The following is an 18,839-nucleotide window of genomic DNA, read 5'->3' as shown; positions in this document are numbered from 1 at the left end:
TTTTGTTGTTTCTGGTATTTTTGTTTTGCTGCATAGATTGTATGCAATGTGAGTTGTGTGGTGTATATAGTATGAAATGTGGGTTGTATAGATTATATATTTTCCTCGTGTAATGTACGATGATGAGATTATATGCAATGCGAGTCGTGTAGATTGTATCAGGAGTGGCTGTGTGGTAGGAAGCTTGCTCTCCCAACTACATGGTTCCAGGGGCAAGCGCCTTCTACTATAGCCTCGGGCCGACCAAAGCCTTGTGAGTGGATTTGGTAGAAGGAAACTGAAAGAAGCCTGTTGTGTGTGTGTGTGTCTGACAACCGATGTTGGTGTGTTTACATCCCCGTAACTTAGAGATCGATAGAATAAGTCCTGGGATCAATTTGTTCAACTAAAGGTGGTGCTCCAGCATGACCGCAGTCGACTGAAACAGGTAAAAAACGAGAGTTGTGTTATTTTGTTGTAATAATTTTAGTTTTGTGTGTTGTGAGTTGTCTTTTAGTGTTGTATGGTGCTTGCGTAGTTGGGTTATCTTGATGTGTAGTGACTGTTTTACCTGTGGGTTGTGCAAATTGTAGTATGTGTTGTAGTGTTGGTAGTTGTGTCAGGTAATATATTTTATTGCACCCTGATTTAATCCTTCACATCACTCGCTCTCAAATCCCTGTCAAAAGAGGGTTGACTTTAGTTAGTGTTTTGGCTTTCTTTTTTTCATACATACCAGTAATATACTGGATCATATCAATAAATTATTATTTCTCTGTTTTAGAATAAGTCCAAGCAATGAAGGGAACAAAAAGATGGGTCTTATTGGTTTAGAAATCTTTAACCAGGCACACCGCCCTTTGCTCCCTGACACAGCAGTGGCCTGAAAACCTTGATTCAGCTTTCATTGACCTCTAAGGAATCTTCATTGAGCAACGAGAATTCTGACCCCACCGAGGGCTGTGATGATACATCACTGAGTTCATTGTCCATCACTGCGGCCTTGAGGCCGATCTCGACCGGCTGTTTGGGACTCTGCTCGTTAGAATAGTCTGCAGTTTTCTCTAATTCTTTGTTTACTCCGTTTTTCATTTCTTCGTCATGGATGAAGTGGAAAATCGATGATGCTTTCATTTTGTCATCCGTGCAGTTTTCTTCCCCGTCAGCCTCGCTGCCGTAAAAGTTCCCATTTTTCGATAAGGACTCTGACATCAGATGTTCACTGCTGACAGGTTTATCACGAGAGTTGTCGTCTGGAATCGGTTGAGCAACAGAGGAAGGGAGAATGGTTTTGTAAACGGTTAACTTCTCGAGAATTCTAATTATCTGAAAAATAAGATTAATCGTTATGAGAAAAAAAAAAATTATAAATTTACGAATGGGTGTGGTTAAGAAGTTTACTCCAACAACTACAAACTCCTGGATTTGATCCTAAAGCACAGAATCTTGGGCCAGTATCTTCTCTCACAAACTTGGCTAAACTAAAGTATGCAATTCAGTAGATACAAAGTATAACCTGCACAACTGAAGTTCCTTTCTGCTGCCCTCAAGGGAAATTATAGAAAACAAAAGCTGGCAAAGCCATGGGTTCTCTTCTGGGATTCACATTTGGAACGGTTGGTCTCACTATGCAGGAAAACAAATAAATACAAACATAGGCGTAGGAGTGGCTGTGTGGTAAGTAGCTTGCTTACGAACCACATGGTTCCGGGTTCAGTCCCACTGTCTGGCACCTTGTGCAAGTGTCTTCTACTATAGTCTCGGGCCAACCAAAGCCTTATGAGTGGATTTGGTAGACGGAAACTGAAAGAAGCCCAACGTATGTGTGTGTGTGTGTGTGTGTATATATATATATATATATATATATATATATATAGGCAAAAACAATTTAGATTCAAATGAATATGGCACTTAATTTAGATGCACCAGAATTTTTATGGTATTACCCATAAAATTATGCGGGGTGATTATAACCAAAAATAAGCAACGAGAATGGATCCGGTAATTTAGCAGATCCATTTTTGTTGCTTATTTTTGGTTATATATATATGTGTGTGTGTGTGTGTGTATATATGTGTGTGTGTGTGTGTTTGTTCCCGCCAACATCGTTTGACAACCGATGCTGGTGTGTTTGCGTCCCCGTAACTTAGCAGTTCGGCAAAAGAGACCGATAGAATAAGTACTAGGCTTACAAAAGAATAAGTCCTGGGGGTCAATTTGCTCGACTAAAGGCGGTGCTCCAGCATGGCCACAGTCAAAAGACTGAAACAAGTAAAAGAGTATAAAAACACTAAATACATGACTGATAAACTAGTTCTCATGGACATGTAAGAAGATGTTGAGAAAGTAAAAGACCGAGAGAACGAAAATAAAAGACTGGCTGGTTTTAGCGAGAGCATCTAAGACCATAGAGTTACTGGATTAGAGCTGAGCTGGGGTTAGGCCACAACACGACCCTGTTACTGAGAGGTTTTAATGTGCACTTACCTTGCGACACTTTGAGTGCACCAGCTGCATCTCACCACTGTTGACACCGCAGGTGTTGTTGTAGAGATTTAATAAGCTGTCCTTGCACACAGATGCCAAGAGGTTGATGTTGATGTAATCAGCACGAGATAACCACTCCAGCATAAACAGACAGAGCTGCAGGGAAAGAAAAAACAGAGATAGATAGATAGCTTTATTGGTAACACAGGGTTGGACACAGAGGGGACAAATACAAATGTAGAGTTTCTCTTTTCGAAAATGAAAAAAAAAGGGGAAAAATAAGGAAGAGAGTAAAATTCCGACCAAAAGGGATCGGGAAAGAAAGACAGACAGACAGATGGTATGTGTAAGTAGGGAGGGCTGTCATTGACATTATTATCAAAAGACACACACGTATACAGACATATGGCATTAGGAAGGGCATCCAGCCACAGAACCCATGCCAAGTCAGACTGGAACTTGGTGCAGCTCTCTTGCTTACCAGTTCCAGTCAAATTCTCTAACCCATGCCAGCATGGAAAGCAGGTGCTAAATGATGATATATCTATATGTATGGATATATAAATGTATATATACACACATCATCAAGTGTCCATGTTCCATGCTTGCATGTGCTGGACAGTTTGACAGGATCCTATGGGCCCAAGGGCCACATCAAGCTCCAGTATCAGCTTTGGTATGGTTTCTACAGCTGGAGAACCTTCTTCACAGATTGTACTGGGTGCTTTTTCTTTGTGGCACCAACACCAGTGGGGTCACCAAACAACTTGCAAAACAAGAAAACGGGAAAAAAAAAACCCTTTCAGCTAAATGAGGTCCGAGAGTATTTGAAAGGTGAGGAAGTAGTTTTTTATGCCAGATAGTTTGCCTCACGACCCCATGGTCTCAGGTTCAATAAGTGCAGGCAGGGCTGTGCGGTTAAAGAAGTTCACTTCACAACCAAGTGGATTCAGGTTCAGTTCCATTGTGCAGCAGTTTGGGCAAGTGTTTTCTACCTCTATAACCCAAGGCCAATGAAAGGCTCATGAGTGGATTCAGGAGACAGAAACTGAAAGAAGTTGTTGAACACATGTACAGTTGTGTGATAAGAAGATTGCTTCCTAACCACAAAGTTCCAGGTTCAGTGCCACTGCATGGCACCATGGGCAAGTGCCTTCTACTAAAACCTTGGTCTCCAACTTGAGCCTTGTGAGTGGATCACAGACTGAAACTAAAAGAAGCCCATCATATGTATGTGTGTGTGTCTTTGTCCTCCACCAATGCTTGACAGTTGGTGTTGGTACGTTTACATCCCTTTAATTTAGTGGTTACATGCCAATCTGTCCACCATGAAGAGAGAGGCTAATCTACACGGCACTGCTTCTTAGCGTAACACAAAACAAATAAACATATATATATACATATACACATATACATATACATATATACATATATATATATATACACACACATATATACACATTACACATATACATATATACATACACACATATATACACATTACACATATATATACACATATACATATATACATATATATACATATACACATATATATACACACATATGTACACACATATACATACACATATATACATACATACACATATATACATACATATATATATATATACATATATATATCTGTGTGTGTGTGTATATATATACTGTAAAATAAACTGCAAAGCCATACAATACAAGACAACAAACCAGATTACAATGATCATTACACAGATTATGAAAGTTATATAATAAGTTATAATGAAGGAGCCAGGAGAAACGTGTTGCACCTACCAGTTGCGAATGCAATTGTGCATCAGTTTGCAAGTGTTGATTTATTAAATCAATTACTTTCTCGCAATTTAAAGAACTACACTTGCTGACAAAAGCTTCCAGATCGGATCTCGTTGGCAACGGACGTGTGTTTTCTATCATCTCACAGACAAGTTGGTCTTCAGCATTCCAGTCAGGCATACTGTACTCTTCCGAGTCTCGCCTAATAATAATAATAATGAAAATAATAACAACAATAATAATGATAATAATAATAATCCTTTCTACTATAGGTACAAGACCTGAAATTTGTGGGGAGGGGTAAGTTGATCACATCAACCCCAGTACTTGACTGGTACTTAACTTATCAACCCCAAAGGGATGAAAGGCAAAGTCGACCTTGGTGGAATTTGAACTCAGAATGTGAGGAGAGAAAACACCTAAAGCTCCACGAGGCTCTGGTAGGGGGTGGTGGCGACCCCTGTTGTACTCTTTCGCTCCAACTTTCTCTCAGTCTTTCTTCCTGTTTCTTGTCCCCCGACTTCCTACGCAACCACTGAGCCTGGATGCGCATTCATCCATCTGTTGATGCTCTTGGTGTCGGGGGTTGACCTGCTTTCTCTTCTGCGGGTCTTACGAATAGCAAAGGACCACGTTTTTGGACTTCTCCCACTACAGACAATCCTGAGGCGCGATCTTTCGAGCTCTGGGATGAAGACCACTTTGCTCAACAAACAAACAGCAACACCAGCAGAAAAGAATAAAAAGAACATAACCAAAAGAACACCTACCTGGAACTTAAGATTTCATTGGACACTTTCGTTTCTTTGCTTGATGTGTGAGAAGATGATGTTGTCGACTTGACTGCTACACTGTTGTCTTCATCACCATAATGGACATCGTCATCATCGTCGTCCCAACCACCACCCGCACGACCTGGGACGTGATGGGGGACGGGCAGTTTAGCTGGAGTGGGGATAAAAAACATAGAAACGCTGTTAACATCATCAGAGATTTATAAACTTTCAAGAGAATCTGAAACAATTCTTTATTGGAACAGTAAATCTCGAAGCATGCAAGTCATCATTATCACTATTTAACGTCCGCTTTTCTATGCTTGCATGGGTCCAATGGTGCTTATTTGAGGCAGATTTTTCTACAGCCTGGTGCCCTTCCAGTTACCAATCCTCACCCGTTTCCAACCAAGCTAATATTTCCCCATAACAAGACCTGTTCATGCAGAATACTGGAAGTGAATGACATCGCTTGTATAACAGTGACACTCATTTACAATTATCACCTGATGTCATGACAAGGAGACACAAATACCACCACCCCTACACACACACATTCTTATATTTGTTTCAGTCATTTGACCCAAAGGCAAAGTCGACCTCGGCGGAATTTGAACTCAGAACGTAACAGCAGATGAAATACCAAGAAGCATTTTACCTGGCATGCTAACGTTTCTGCCAGCTCGCTGCCTTCTTTCCATTTCTATCTACCAAATCAACTTACAAGGCTTTGGTTGGCCCAGGGCTATAGCAAAAGACATTTGCCCAAAGTGCCATGCAGTGGGACTGAACCTAGAACCATGAGGTTAGGAAGTCTTACATCTTACCACACAGCTACACCAACTGATTTGAAAATCCCTTTTGGATAGTAAAAGTCAGAGGCTGTCCATGCACAGTATGCTGTTATTTATAGCTTTATGTGCTTCGAGATCCACTGTTCCAAAAAGAACAACTATTTATTATTTACTAGCAGTATCGCCCGGCATTGCTCGGGTTTGTTTCGACCCGCTGGAATTGTAATTTTGAAAAGTAAAAATTTTGTGAACATTTTTCTGGTCGAAATACACCGAAAAGTGGCAACACAGCAGTGAAAAAATCGTAAAAAATAGGGATTTTCAGAGAAAAAAGCATCTTTTTGATGTAAATAATTTTTGGTGTTAACATGGTCCGATTTGAATTTTATGTTCTACGGAAGGAAGAGCAACCCTTCTTCTACCATACTCTCAATTTTGGTCAACTTGCGCCGCAGGGTCTCGGAGGAGATAGTGTTAGTTGAAGGTTACCATTCTAGGTGCCTGAGTAACAACCTCGCGGATTTACAGATAAATGAATTAATTACTATTTTACAGAATAAAATTAAATAATTCTTGAAAATTAATTAATATTAATATTTTTTGAACAAAGTAAATAATTTTTAAAACTTAAATAATAATTTTTTTTACACAAACGCGAACGGGGAAAAGGGGGTGGCGAATTCGAGTTACATACCTAAATTTTTTCTTTTTCATGACATTGTAGCAAAATAGTAGTGAATTATATAAATACCAGCAGTACATTTTTTTTTCTGGGGTATTTTTTTCAACCTCGTCACATATTTAAACAAAGTCTTAATTAAGCTATTACGGCAGCTTAGCAATGGTTTCAATACAGGCGTGACATCTGTATCTCAATTGTTCAAAACCCTTCGAATTTTTTCGCACGTGATGATATCATAGTGAAAACTTTCAATTACGCGCGCTTAGAAGTACGCTCGCAAATTAATACTACCAAAATTTTGAAGTTCGCGCTCCGCTTGTGTGTGTGTGTGTGCGTGCTTTAGGTGTACGTAGGTATGTGTTTTTGTGTGTGTGTGTCACTGAAGCCATACATACATATATACATACATAACCTCTCTCTCTCTTTTCTCTCTCAGTCACTCACTACAAAAAGTGAATAAAAAAAGTTCAGTTATTTCTGTCTTTCACTCTGTCTGTCTCTTTACACACACTAACAAAAGCACTTCACTTACACACCACACTTTCTGTCGCACAACCCATCAAACACACACACACACACACACACACACTCACGCACGCACACATGTACATCAATGCTTTCGGAGTGAAATGTTAAAATATTGAGTTTTCTCGAATTTTGTCTTAATTGGGGGTGAAATTGAAAGAAATATATCATGGCATGACCGAATGGAGTACTTTGAAAAATCTTAGGTAAACTCTAATTGAAGAAATTGTGTGAGGAGTAAATCGTTATGTATTTATTTGTTTCTGTTTGCTGTGTTTTTTTATTTTTTGAGTAGTGGTTTAAATACTTTCAGTTTAGTCTTCCTCAAATCACTCTGTCGCTATTTACTTTCATTTTATTCGTTGCACACTGTGTGTGTGCGTGTGCGTGTGGTGTAAACCACATTAAGAAAAGCATTTGACATACACACCAGAATGTGAGTTTTCTGTAAATTTTGCTTAATTGGAGTTTAAATTTTAAAAACTGGACCTGGCATGACCCGATGCATTCTACTCTTAAAAATGCTAGGTAAATTGTAATTGAAGAAATCCTATATTGTAGATTTCTATAACTTACAAAGGGAGGCAGATAAAATCTGCCTTTTATAATAAGAGATGAATGAATGGTGGTTGTTATAACAGAAGCAGTAGTAGCAGTAGTAGTAGAAAGAAGCAAAATTGACAACCCAAAACTGGGGGCATTGGGGAAAAAAATCATTGATGGCCAATGCTTCACAAAGAGCAAAAGGGATTTAGTAAGTAAAGTCCTTACCTGGTAGAGATGACATCGACTGGCTCCCAGATATGGCATCATCCGATAAAGTTTGACTCAGTTGAACCGGTGCAAAATTACTTGGCTGTTTGTCCAGTTCTGGGATGAAGACCTGGTTGATCTGTGAAGAATCGGTGAATTTATCAAGGAAATTTCCAATACTGTTCCTTAATATCTGGCTGGTGCTTTCTGTTGAAGAAAGAGGGAAACTGTTAATGAGGTGAACGGGGGTTAATGGATGGCTGTTAAATAAACGGAACACAGTTACTGAGGACCGAGAGTATTGGTGAACATTAAAGGTGAACAGTTTTTAAGGTTTGACTAAGGGTCACAAACAATAGCAAAGACCAAAGGTTACCTGTTAAAAAGATGAAGGGCAATAACTGAGATGAACACTAATGGCTTTATAAGAATATTGGCCCCTTAATATGCTCCTATTAAATATCCTGGATGTGAAGGCAAGACAAAGCATTGGATTGGAAATGATCCAGAATGTTGTAGCAGAGATAGTAAAGGTAAGTTCTTACAAAGACACAGTCATAGAAATTGGAAAAGAAGGCAGGGAAAGTTGATGGACCCTTACGGCATGGGAACTGAGTGTATTTGGTTCTGTGCATGTGTGGTGTTTCAGATACAAGAACCAGGGTAACTGGTTTTTGATAGTGAGGTACTTTCTGGAATCCTCCACATTTCATATGATGTTAAGAAACATGTTTTAATTTTACTGGACTAGAGGAAAAATATACAAGACCTGATGTCATCATCATCATCATTTAACATCTATCTTCCATGCTGGCATGGATTGGATGGTTTAATAGGATCTGATGGGCCTAAGGAATGCATCAGGTTCCAGTGGGTTTTGGCAATGTTTCCAGTTTGATGTCCTTCCTAATGCCAACCACTTTACAATGGGATGGAACTGGCAACAGAGATAAAACAGCGATCCTCAATCATCACCACCATCATCATCATCATCATCATACATCCATTGTTCCATGCTGGCATGGACTGGATGGTTTGGCAGGATTCAATGTGCCCAAAGGCAGCATCGTGCTCCAATGTTTCTATGGCTGGATGACTAAATCAGTATCTGCACATTGCTATACAAACCTTTAATCAGTGCAGTGGGGGTTAAATTGACCCCAGTACATAACTGGTACTTTACTTTCCTGACTGAAAAGATGCAAAAAAGTTACCTCAACAGGATTTGAACTCAGAACATAATGACCAGAACTAAAATACCACAAGGCATCTTGTCCAACACTCAAACAATTTTGCCATTGGACAGTGGCAATAATGATGACCCATCATAGACTTTGTTAGAGAAACTAACACAAAGGTCAATGTCACAGGCCAAAGGTCAACATTGCTTGAAAATACTAGAAAACTCTCTAACCACCTAACCTTTCCCCTGAAGAGGTGAACCTGTGAACTTACTTGGCAAGTGTTGAGGTGAACTTCCAAATCCTTCCATTCTGCTTTTACCTTGGATGTTTCCCATTCCTGTGGAGACTGGAAGAAAAGAACAACCAACAGAAAATTTATCTCTCTCTTCTCTCTCTATATGTATGTGTGTCTATAGACACACAAATACATACATAAATGTTCACATACACATGCATACATATACATTTATATATATATATATATATATATATAATATAAATATAAATTAGAAAAAAAAAACAATTTATATATATTATATTTTGTGAAATTTGATTTAGTATTTCTAAATTGAATTTTTCCTTGTAAGTTTGGAATAATATTCCCTCACATTATTATTATTATTATTATATATATATATATATAATAGAAATATGTTTCAAAAAGAAAATAGAAACCACACGTGGAAAAGATATGGGGGAAAGTAAGAAGAAAAAAGGGAAAAATGCATATTGAATATATAAAAAATAAAAAATAAAGGCTTGTTTTATGAAAAGTAGCGATGAATATATACAATTAGATGAACTGAGGTAGAATTAAGAGGAATAAAAGTAATTATTATGAATTTTTAAAGAGATTCAAAAATCATACCGGTATCATCAATTGCATTCAAAGCCAGTGAACAGCAATTGATGAAACTGGTATGACTTTGAATCTCTTTAACAATTCATAATAATGACTTTTATTCTTAATTCTACTTCAGTTCATCTAATTGTATTTATTTATTGCTACTTTTCATAAAAAGCCGTTATTTTTTTGATATCCAACGTGCATTTTTCTTATTACTTTCCCCATATATATATATATATATATATATATATATATATATATATATATCTGAGTTTGTAAGATTGTGTGTAGAAGAATACATGAATCAATGAAATTCCAACTAAATCTGATTTTCACGTTTTATCATTTGTAATTTTTACAGTTTTTCAATATTGTAAAATAATAAAAATTGAAAATAATAAAATGTGAAAATCAGATTTAATTTTAAAAATTTAATTTTTCACCTCACAGAGGCAGAGTAAGTATGTTCATTTCAAGCGCCACCTACTGGAAAATTGAGTCTCCCCATTTGCTGTTTAAGCTAATAAGGGACCAAAACGAAATAGATCCGAGCTCCCATTTATCCTCTGGACTAGGGAAAATAACCCGTCCTCAATAACTTTTTTTCCTCTGTTAGCCATTTGAACATTTTGTGCTTGTGTTTCTCCACCTCCGAGAGGTCAAGAGTTAAACTTGTCTTTGTTTGGAGTCTGCTGAGCCGTCCACAAGGCCACGACATTCATGGATTCAAAACCATTGGTCACTCTATGAACACAGAACTACACGACTGCAAGAGGAAAAACTTGATAACCACGGGGCTATGCCAGTGCAATATCTAAAATTGATGGAATCTTACTTGAGGTCGGCCTGACTGTTTTGGTCTCGGATTCAGTGTCCACATTGTAGTCAGCATCAAAGAGGACTTCAGACAGATTCTGAAAATAGAATCAGTAACAAAACATCTAAAATCATACAATAATTGGATAATTCATTATCATTTGAACCAAATGTATTTAGTAAATGCCACCACCACCACCACTCAGAAGGCTTTGGTCAGCCAGGGGCTATAGCAAAACACACTGACCCAAGATGCCACACTGTGGGACTGAACCCCAAAACACGTGGTAAAGAAACAAACCCCTTAACCATACAGCCATGCATGGGCTTGTATTCTTCCATGTAAATTCTAGGGCAAACTCATAGCACTTGCCAGAAAAGACACCTGGGGTAATTCAATGTAGGGCAGCAAGCTGGCAGAATCATTAGCACACCTGGCAAAATGTTTAGTGGTATTTCATCTGCCGTTAAGTTCTGAGTTCAAATTCCGCTGAGGTCGACTTTGCTTTTTATCCTTTCAAGGTCAGTTAAATAAGTACCAGTTACACACTTGGGTCAATACAATTGACTTAATGCCTTAGTCTGTCCTTGTTTGCCCCTCTATTTTTAGCCCCCTATGGGCAATAAAGAAATAAATGTAAGAAAGGTTGGAAGGAGGAAGGGAGGAATTTTGGTCTTCTTCGATAAAAACTGCCACCAGAAGTACCAAATTCCTCCCCATTTTCACAGAAAACAAACTTATTAATTCTCACTTAGAGAATTTTCAGTTTTAACTTACCTGAGCCATTTGTCTCACAACTAGGTAGGGCACGGTACCATGAAGAGGATCTGGAGGTCCACTGAACTCTGGAAAATAACATGAACTCAAATGAGACTCACTTGTCAATGGAATGGCTAGAAATAGCAGCTAAATCTCTCTAAATCATTTTTGCATTTAAACCAACCATATCTGACCCAAATATTTCACCTGTTTTATGTTCAAACTGACCAGATCTGGCCTTTCATACCTACCCTACAATGTCATTCTAGAAATAAATAATCACATTATCGAAATCTCAAAGCTACAAGATAATGCAGGATTAATTCAGAACAACATAAATAAATAAATAAGTATAAAACTAAAGATTAAGTCACACCCCTTTGTTTTATTTTGAAATTAAAAAAAAAAATCAAGGCAAGAACACATCAGATGTAGTCCTAGATACACTGTGCCTCATGAAACAATAACAGAACCTCTATGTGACTGCGAGACTTTTTAGAAATAGCAGCCAAATTTCCCTTAAAACCAAACCCTGTCATCTTCAAAATCAAAAAAAGAAAAAAGATGAGAGAAAGGTACGTTGTTTAATTTAGTTCCAGAAACAATGTATCTGGAAATGATTTTTTAAAATGGGATGGTCACGGCTGGAATGCCTTTGATTATAGGTCTGATCAATCAAGGTTAACCTGGGGGTTAAACCACTACTATTACTACTACTACTAGACGACTACAAATAGACCTACTAGTACTACCACCACCACAAAGACTACTACTACTACTACTAAAACCATCAGTAATAAACAACCAGCTAACCAATATTACTACTCTACCACCACCACCACCACTACTACTCTTATTATCCCCACCACTGCTGCTGCTGCTGCTGCTGCTACTACTCAAATGGAAATCAACAGGGCTTAAGTAAAACTCTTCAAAGAGTTCTACCACAATCTTTGGAAACATGCTTTAGCAGAATGCATTCAGTCACAGAATTTAGATCAAGTCTCTAGTTTAAGGACGATTTCCTCCTTTTCGAGTAAAGATTGTTCGCCAACATAACATGGCAGTCCTGGTTTAGGATGAATGTTGCTGTAATTTAGCCCCAGGAGACACCATCTCCAGCTGGCTACATGACACAATCTGTGTCCTTATATTTTCGAAACAAGGGAATCTAGCACCCCCACTCAGCTCAAAACAATATCTGTGTATCGCGATTTCCGGGTTATTTCCCTTCATCAGCAGAGAATAATTGTTCGGCTAGAAGTGGTGCTGGCCAAATTCCCATTTGAAACAGTTATTCTGTGCTGACAAAGGGAAATAACCCGGAAATCGCGATACACAGATATGGTTTTGAGCTGAGTGGGGGTGCTAGATTCCCTTGTTCAAAAATATAAGGACACAATCGTGTTGTATAGCCAGCTGGAGACGATGTCTCCTTGGGCAAAATTACAGCAACATTCATCCTAAACCAGGACTGCCGTGTTATGTTGGCAAACAGTCTTTACTCCAAAGTACTGCTGTTGAATATCTCTCGTGAGTTTTAAAAATAGTAATTTTCTAATTCCTCCTTTTCTCTCAACAGACTCAGAGGCCATGAAATAAATAAAATTATTAACTGTCTTACAAACAATAACTCTGAGCACCTTTTCAAACTCCACCTGTCTAACACCCATGGACATATTTACAAAGTCAGAAAACAGCACAGCTCCCATGACTTTTGGAAACATTTTTTTCACTCTAAGAGTTGCTGAAGCATGGAGCAAACTGCTGGCATCAGTTGTTAGTTGTCGGAGCACTGCATCCTTCAAAACTTCCATGCTTCCTGAGATTCACCAACACTACACCTGATTTTCTCCCCTCCATACACACACAAGCATGTATCTGACTCATACACTGTTCGCTTCCCAGACATTTGTACATTACTGCATATGCTTTATACGCACTTTTGACAAGTTGTGGTGCACCTGAGCACTGTATACAATAATTTCATTATTATTATTATTAAAATCTCGCAGATGCTGCTCTGGCTTCTCTGACTAAAAAAAAGGTAAGAAAAAAAAATATAAGAAGGAAACAAAATACTTACTGGTGGCTTCCCTGATGCCATTTGCTTGTCGCCGTAGACCTTGTCTGAAATGGGGGTGACCCTTTTCAACGAGGTTTGTCATTAGTTTCAACACCTAAAAATTAGAAAACAAATACAACATCAACAACAATCACAAACAGGTGTGGTTGTGTGACTGAGAAGCTTACTTCCCAACCACATGGTTTTTGGTTCAATCCCACTGCATGCCACTTGTGAACAAGGGTCCTCTACTATAGCCCTGAGCTGACCAAAGTCTTGTAAATGGATTTGGTAAATGGAAACTAAAAGAAGCCCACTGTGTATGTGTGTGTTTTGCTTGTGGCATTTTATTTTGAAATAGTACAGGTGCAGGAGTGGCTGTGTGGTAAGTAGCTTGCTTACAAACCACATGGTTCTGGGTTCAGTCCCACTGCGTGCCACCTTGGGCAAGTGTCTTCTACTATAGCCTTGGACCGACCAAAGCCTTGTGAGTGGATTTGGTAGACGGAAACTGAAAGAAGCCTGTCGTATATATGTATATGTATGTGTGTGTATATGTTTGTGTTTGTCCTCCCCAACATCACTTGACAACCAATGCTGGTGTGTTTACGTCCTTGTAATGTAGTGGTTTGGCAAAAGAGACCGATAGAATAAGTACTAGGCTTACAAAGAATAAGTCCTGGGGTTAATTTGCTCAACTACAGGCGGTGCTCCAGCATGGCCCATGAAGGGTTAAATAATTAATGATAGGCACAAGTGATATTTATAATAACTTACCTTCAATTTTACATGGCAAGATTTCTTTTCCAGTTGACTCACCAGGAATTCCAACAGACTTGTGCAATAAGCAGTTGATTCATAACTGATTTCTAGGAATATTGTTAAGGGTTTAATGTATTCCAATAAAGAGCATTTAACAGTTGGTAGCTTTTTGGGGAGGCCATACACTTAAGAAGTTTGTTGTTCAACAACATCATCATCATTATCGTTTAACGTCCACTTTCCATGATTTGACTAAGGACTGGCGAACTAGATGGCTGCATCAGGCTCCAATCTGATCTGGCAGAGTTTCTACAGCTGGATGCCCTTCCTAATGCCAACCACTCCAAGAGTGTAGTGGGTGCTTTTATGTGCCACCGGCACGAGGGTCAGTCAGGCAGTACTGGGAACGGCCATGCTCAAATGGTGTTTTTTACATGCCTCCTGCACTGGAGTCAGTCCAGCGGCACTGGCAATGACCCCGCTCGAATGTTTTTTCACGTGCCAGTAAGGCGACGCTGGTAACGATCACGCATGAATGGTGCTTTTTACGTGCCACCGGCACGGAAGCCAGTTAGCTGGTCTGGCAATGATCATGCTCAGATGGTGCTACATGTGCTACAGAAAGGATATGAAGGGTTATATGTTGCCCAAGTGTGGCAGGTTGTTGTCCATGCCTATGTCAGTGTAGTCCTATATACTCTAAAAAGATGTGATGGCCATGAATGGAATAATTTTAATCATAAGTACCGGTGGCATGTAAAAAGCACCATCCGAACGTGGCTTGACTGGCTTCCATGCCGGTGGCATGTAAAAAGCACCAATCTGATCGTGGCCGTTGCCAGCCTCCCCTGGCACATAAAAAGCACCCACTACACTTATGGAGTGGTTGGCGTTAGGAAGGGCATCCAGCCGTAGAAACACTGCCAGATCAGACTAGAGCCTGGCGCAGCCTTCTGGCTTCCCAGATCCCCGGTCGAACCGTCCAACCCATGCTAGCATGGAGAACGGACGTTAAACGATGATGATGATAATCCTGCCTGGGCAGAACTGACCTTGAGCTAAACAACAACAACAAAGAGAAAGACGGACAGATGGACTGAGGGTTTATATGATGTGTTAAAGGATACTGTTGACTTCGTCGTAGAGATATCCAGGGATTGGTTTATCATCGTCTGATGTTGCTTTCATCAACATATTGATCTACAAAACATTAAAAAAAAAAATACAATAAACAAATATGAACAAACTACCATCTTCAATGTGAATATCAACTTCGAAAATGAATGTTATCATAAATTCTCAGAGAGGCCCAGAAGACTTCAATCTATATATCCATCCCAGAAACACCAAGGAAACATCCACCCTCTCTAAGTTCTGTATTAATTCACATATGTCACTCCCATTACTCATTGTTGTTATTGAACCCTTTAGTATTCAATTGGCCATATCAGGCCCCAAATATTGCACCTATTATATGTTAGTTAGTTAGTTAATTTGGCTCAAAAGCAAATAGCAAGGCCATGTAGGGGGACATGGAGTTAAGTACAGGGTGGTGTTCATGTAAAGAGTTCAGGCCACTTGAGGTCAAGGGAGGCTTTGAACAAAGCGGTCGTCGGCATCTTCACCATCTCGTCTGGCAGCTTGTTCAAAGAGACCAGATCAGGCCCCTCACATCCAGCCCCATTGCATGAGGCTCCCTGCAACTTTTTGCTTCAAGGCCCCATCCCTTCGATCAAAATTCATAATCTACACACCTTTTATTCTTGGCTATATTTTACTTTATTCCATTTGAAGTTCAATTGATGTGTTTCCACTTGACCTGCAACCTTGCTGTATCAGGGAACATTCAAATGGACAGCGGGTGACCTAAATATGTATAGGCTTCTCTTATAATAGTATATCCATCTTTCTAGCCAGAATGGGCCATTATAAATACCAGCGCTCTGCAATCAAAAAGTTAGTGAGAGCACCTACAACTCTGTTACATTTTGGGGTCGGCCTGCTCTCTGGAAACACATCAATCAAAGTTCCTTTTGACAAGACAAAGAGATTTTCCCACCTGGTCAGCAAACAGCAGGTGGGTTTGGCAAGCAAGGTCCCTATAAACTCTCTAGCTGCAATCCCATGGTCATTCATGACTGAAGGAGGTCTTTACCCTTTATATATATATATATATATAATTATATAATTGCGTATGTGAGTCTTTTACAGTAGATTTGTAGCTAAAGATAGTTTGTGTGTCATTTCTTTTATGATCTTTATAAGACTTATGGAGTTTTAGCTATTACATCTGGGTTAGGTGATTGACTTCCAGTCGGTGTTGATATAACTGCAGTGACCGTTGTTATGGGCCCATTTTACTACAGAACTGGTGGGTGTCGGCAGAGGGTGGGTATCTTTAATTAGATATTCCAGCTAGAAAGATGGATATACCATTATAAGAGTAGCCTATACACATTTAGGTCCCTGATACAGCCAGGTCACGGGTCAAGTGGAAACACATCAATCAATGTTCCCTTTGACAGAACAAAGGGATTTTCCTACCTAGTCACCAAATAGTGGGTGGATTTGGTGAGCGAGAATTCTTGGATTCAATTTCGAATTTCAGCCAGGCAGGGCTAAGCAAGGTCCTTACAAGTTCCTCTCCAAGGCACAAGTCCGGGCAAGGTTGTTTATGGAAGACCAGCAGTCGCCCATGCATACCGGCTTCCCCTCTCCCTTCCACCAATGCTATCCAAGGGAAAGGCAACAGCAGATACAGCTTGGCACCAGTAACGCCGCAACTCATTTCTACAGCTGAGTGAACTGGAGCAACGTGAAATGAAGTGCCTTGCTCAAGAACACAACACACAGCCCTAGATATGTATGTGTGTGTGTGTGTTTATGACGTCCAAACGTAGGTTTGTCACGTTTGTAGATGTGGTTTGAGTCCCACAGGCAGCCTTTGACATTTTTCTAACAAAAGGGTTTTCTCTTAAAACTAGTATTTACATGCTATTATTTACAGCTCTATCTACTACCAGTTGCAAAGTTTAAAAGCATACATATGTGTGTGTGTTTTGTGTAAGCTTGATGAATATCTTCATACTTAAATATTAATCGTCTGAAAATATTCAGTCTTTGCTTTCTTTCTGTTAGTATGTATACATATATATGTGTATATATATATATACATCATATATATATATATTGGATATCAAACCTAAGCTGTTATATTTAATTTGTTTATACGCATAATTCTCTCTCTCTCTCTCTCTCTCTCTATATATATATATATATATATATATAATCATTAATTAAAAAATCTTAGGGTAGCAAGAATATTTATCGAAAAATTCTTGTTTGAACGTACACTGTATTCTTCTCTGAATAATATATAGCCTATTGACTAAATTTTTTCCTTCTCGCTAGACCACTGGTAACTAAGAATTTTTCGATAAATATCTTGGAGTTTAACTGCTCTTTCTAGTGAGTCAGATACCCTATTTTTTGGTTATCTCTTATGTGTTTGAATGTACACTGTATTCTTATACATATATATATATATATATATATATATATAATATATATATATATATATATATAGAGAGAGAGAGAGAGAGAGAGAGAGAATGGTTGTTTGGAACTCCGCATTGGAAGTCGCAAATGTAATTGTAATTTATGGTACATTTGCTCTGCATAACATAACTAGTAATACTACTACGTATAGCAGTAACCACACCACTGTATTGGAAGCAGACTGGAGTAACAGCCGTCCATCTATTTGTACGCACAAGACACATATAATATATATTATATAACAGTTTCTGCTCTTTAGTATCAACAGTGTGTTATGAAAACGTTTAGACTTAAATTGAATTTCATTCAAATCTTATCAAATTCAAGACAGGCAAATAATAATAAACAATGTATTATTTAGAAATAAGACACAACTAAGTGTACTGTACCTTGTTGACGAATGACACTTTGTTGACAACTTCCATTTTAATTAAAAATTAATTAAATTACATAAATCCGACGTTTTTCCATTTTTTGGCTGCCATTTTAATTAACAACCGGTGTTCAGCATAAGAAAGTTACCCTTTGATTTTTTATACCTATACACCGCTTCTCTTAAATTCTTTTTGACACTTTGCTTGTAATTTTTTAAAACTAAATGCGTTTTAGTTTTAAAAGTATGCAGTTGTTTATCGCAATTAATCATACAGTACCAGGACTTCTATCTGGTTCCCAGAAATCCAGGAATACTGCGCAAGATATTGCAATAAATTGTACGTTCTATTGAATAAACGGATCCTGTTTTTGAAGTGGATTAATTTGCAAAGAATGCGTTAAAAGTAGTTTTCTCCTTCAATTTTTTAAGTGGATTAATAGAGATTAAACATATTGTATTTCAGAACTGCATTAATTTGTACCTGTATCTATTAAATAAAATCATGTTCGGATCTTTTCCCTTTGAACGGCAGAACGAGAAATTAACTTTTTGTGACTAAACACTTTCAAACTTCGAACACTGGTAGAATGTGATATATAAAATATTGGTTAATGTTTACATCTTGACCCGGAAATGAAAATCCCAAAAGGAATATTGGAATGGATGTAAAACAATGTGTAGGAA

At 38.5% G+C, this 18,839-nt stretch overlaps 1 protein-coding gene across 1 annotated transcript; it reads right to left on the bottom strand.

Moving 5' to 3' along the window:
* Positions 1 to 475: 475 nt before the first annotated feature.
* On the bottom strand, positions 476 to 18,285 carry LOC115223890 (AP-4 complex accessory subunit Tepsin-like). The gene is made up of 12 exons (XM_029794608.2): positions 18,169 to 18,285; positions 15,349 to 15,421; positions 14,237 to 14,328; positions 13,481 to 13,574; positions 11,413 to 11,480; positions 10,654 to 10,732; positions 9,243 to 9,317; positions 7,806 to 7,994; positions 5,031 to 5,205; positions 4,261 to 4,462; positions 2,467 to 2,622; positions 476 to 1,305 (listed from the first exon to the last, which is right to left on the bottom strand). Exons 1-12 carry the CDS (start codon positions 18,202 to 18,204, stop codon positions 877 to 879), a joined length of 1,668 nt encoding a protein of 555 aa, XP_029650468.1. The 5' UTR covers positions 18,205 to 18,285; the 3' UTR covers positions 476 to 876.
* Between the last annotated feature and the right edge of the window lie 554 nt (positions 18,286 to 18,839).

This window comes from Octopus sinensis, linkage group LG24 (assembly GCF_006345805.1).
Source record: "Octopus sinensis linkage group LG24, ASM634580v1, whole genome shotgun sequence".
NCBI classification, from domain to species: Eukaryota; Metazoa; Mollusca; class Cephalopoda; order Octopoda; family Octopodidae; genus Octopus; species Octopus sinensis.
This window is presented reverse-complemented; position numbering and strand designations above follow the sequence as displayed.

Coding starts and splice junctions, on each gene's coding strand:
- LOC115223890 (XM_029794608.2), bottom strand. CDS start 18,204: ATGGAAGTTGTCAACAAAGTGTCATTCGTCAACAAG. Junction 15,422..18,168: donor AAGTGTCATTCGTCAACAAG/GTACAGTACACT, acceptor AATGTTTTGTAG/ATCAATATGTTGATGAAAGC. Junction 10,733..11,412: donor TTGTGAGACAAATGGCTCAG/GTAAGTTAAAAC, acceptor TTCTATTTTCAG/AATCTGTCTGAAGTCCTCTT.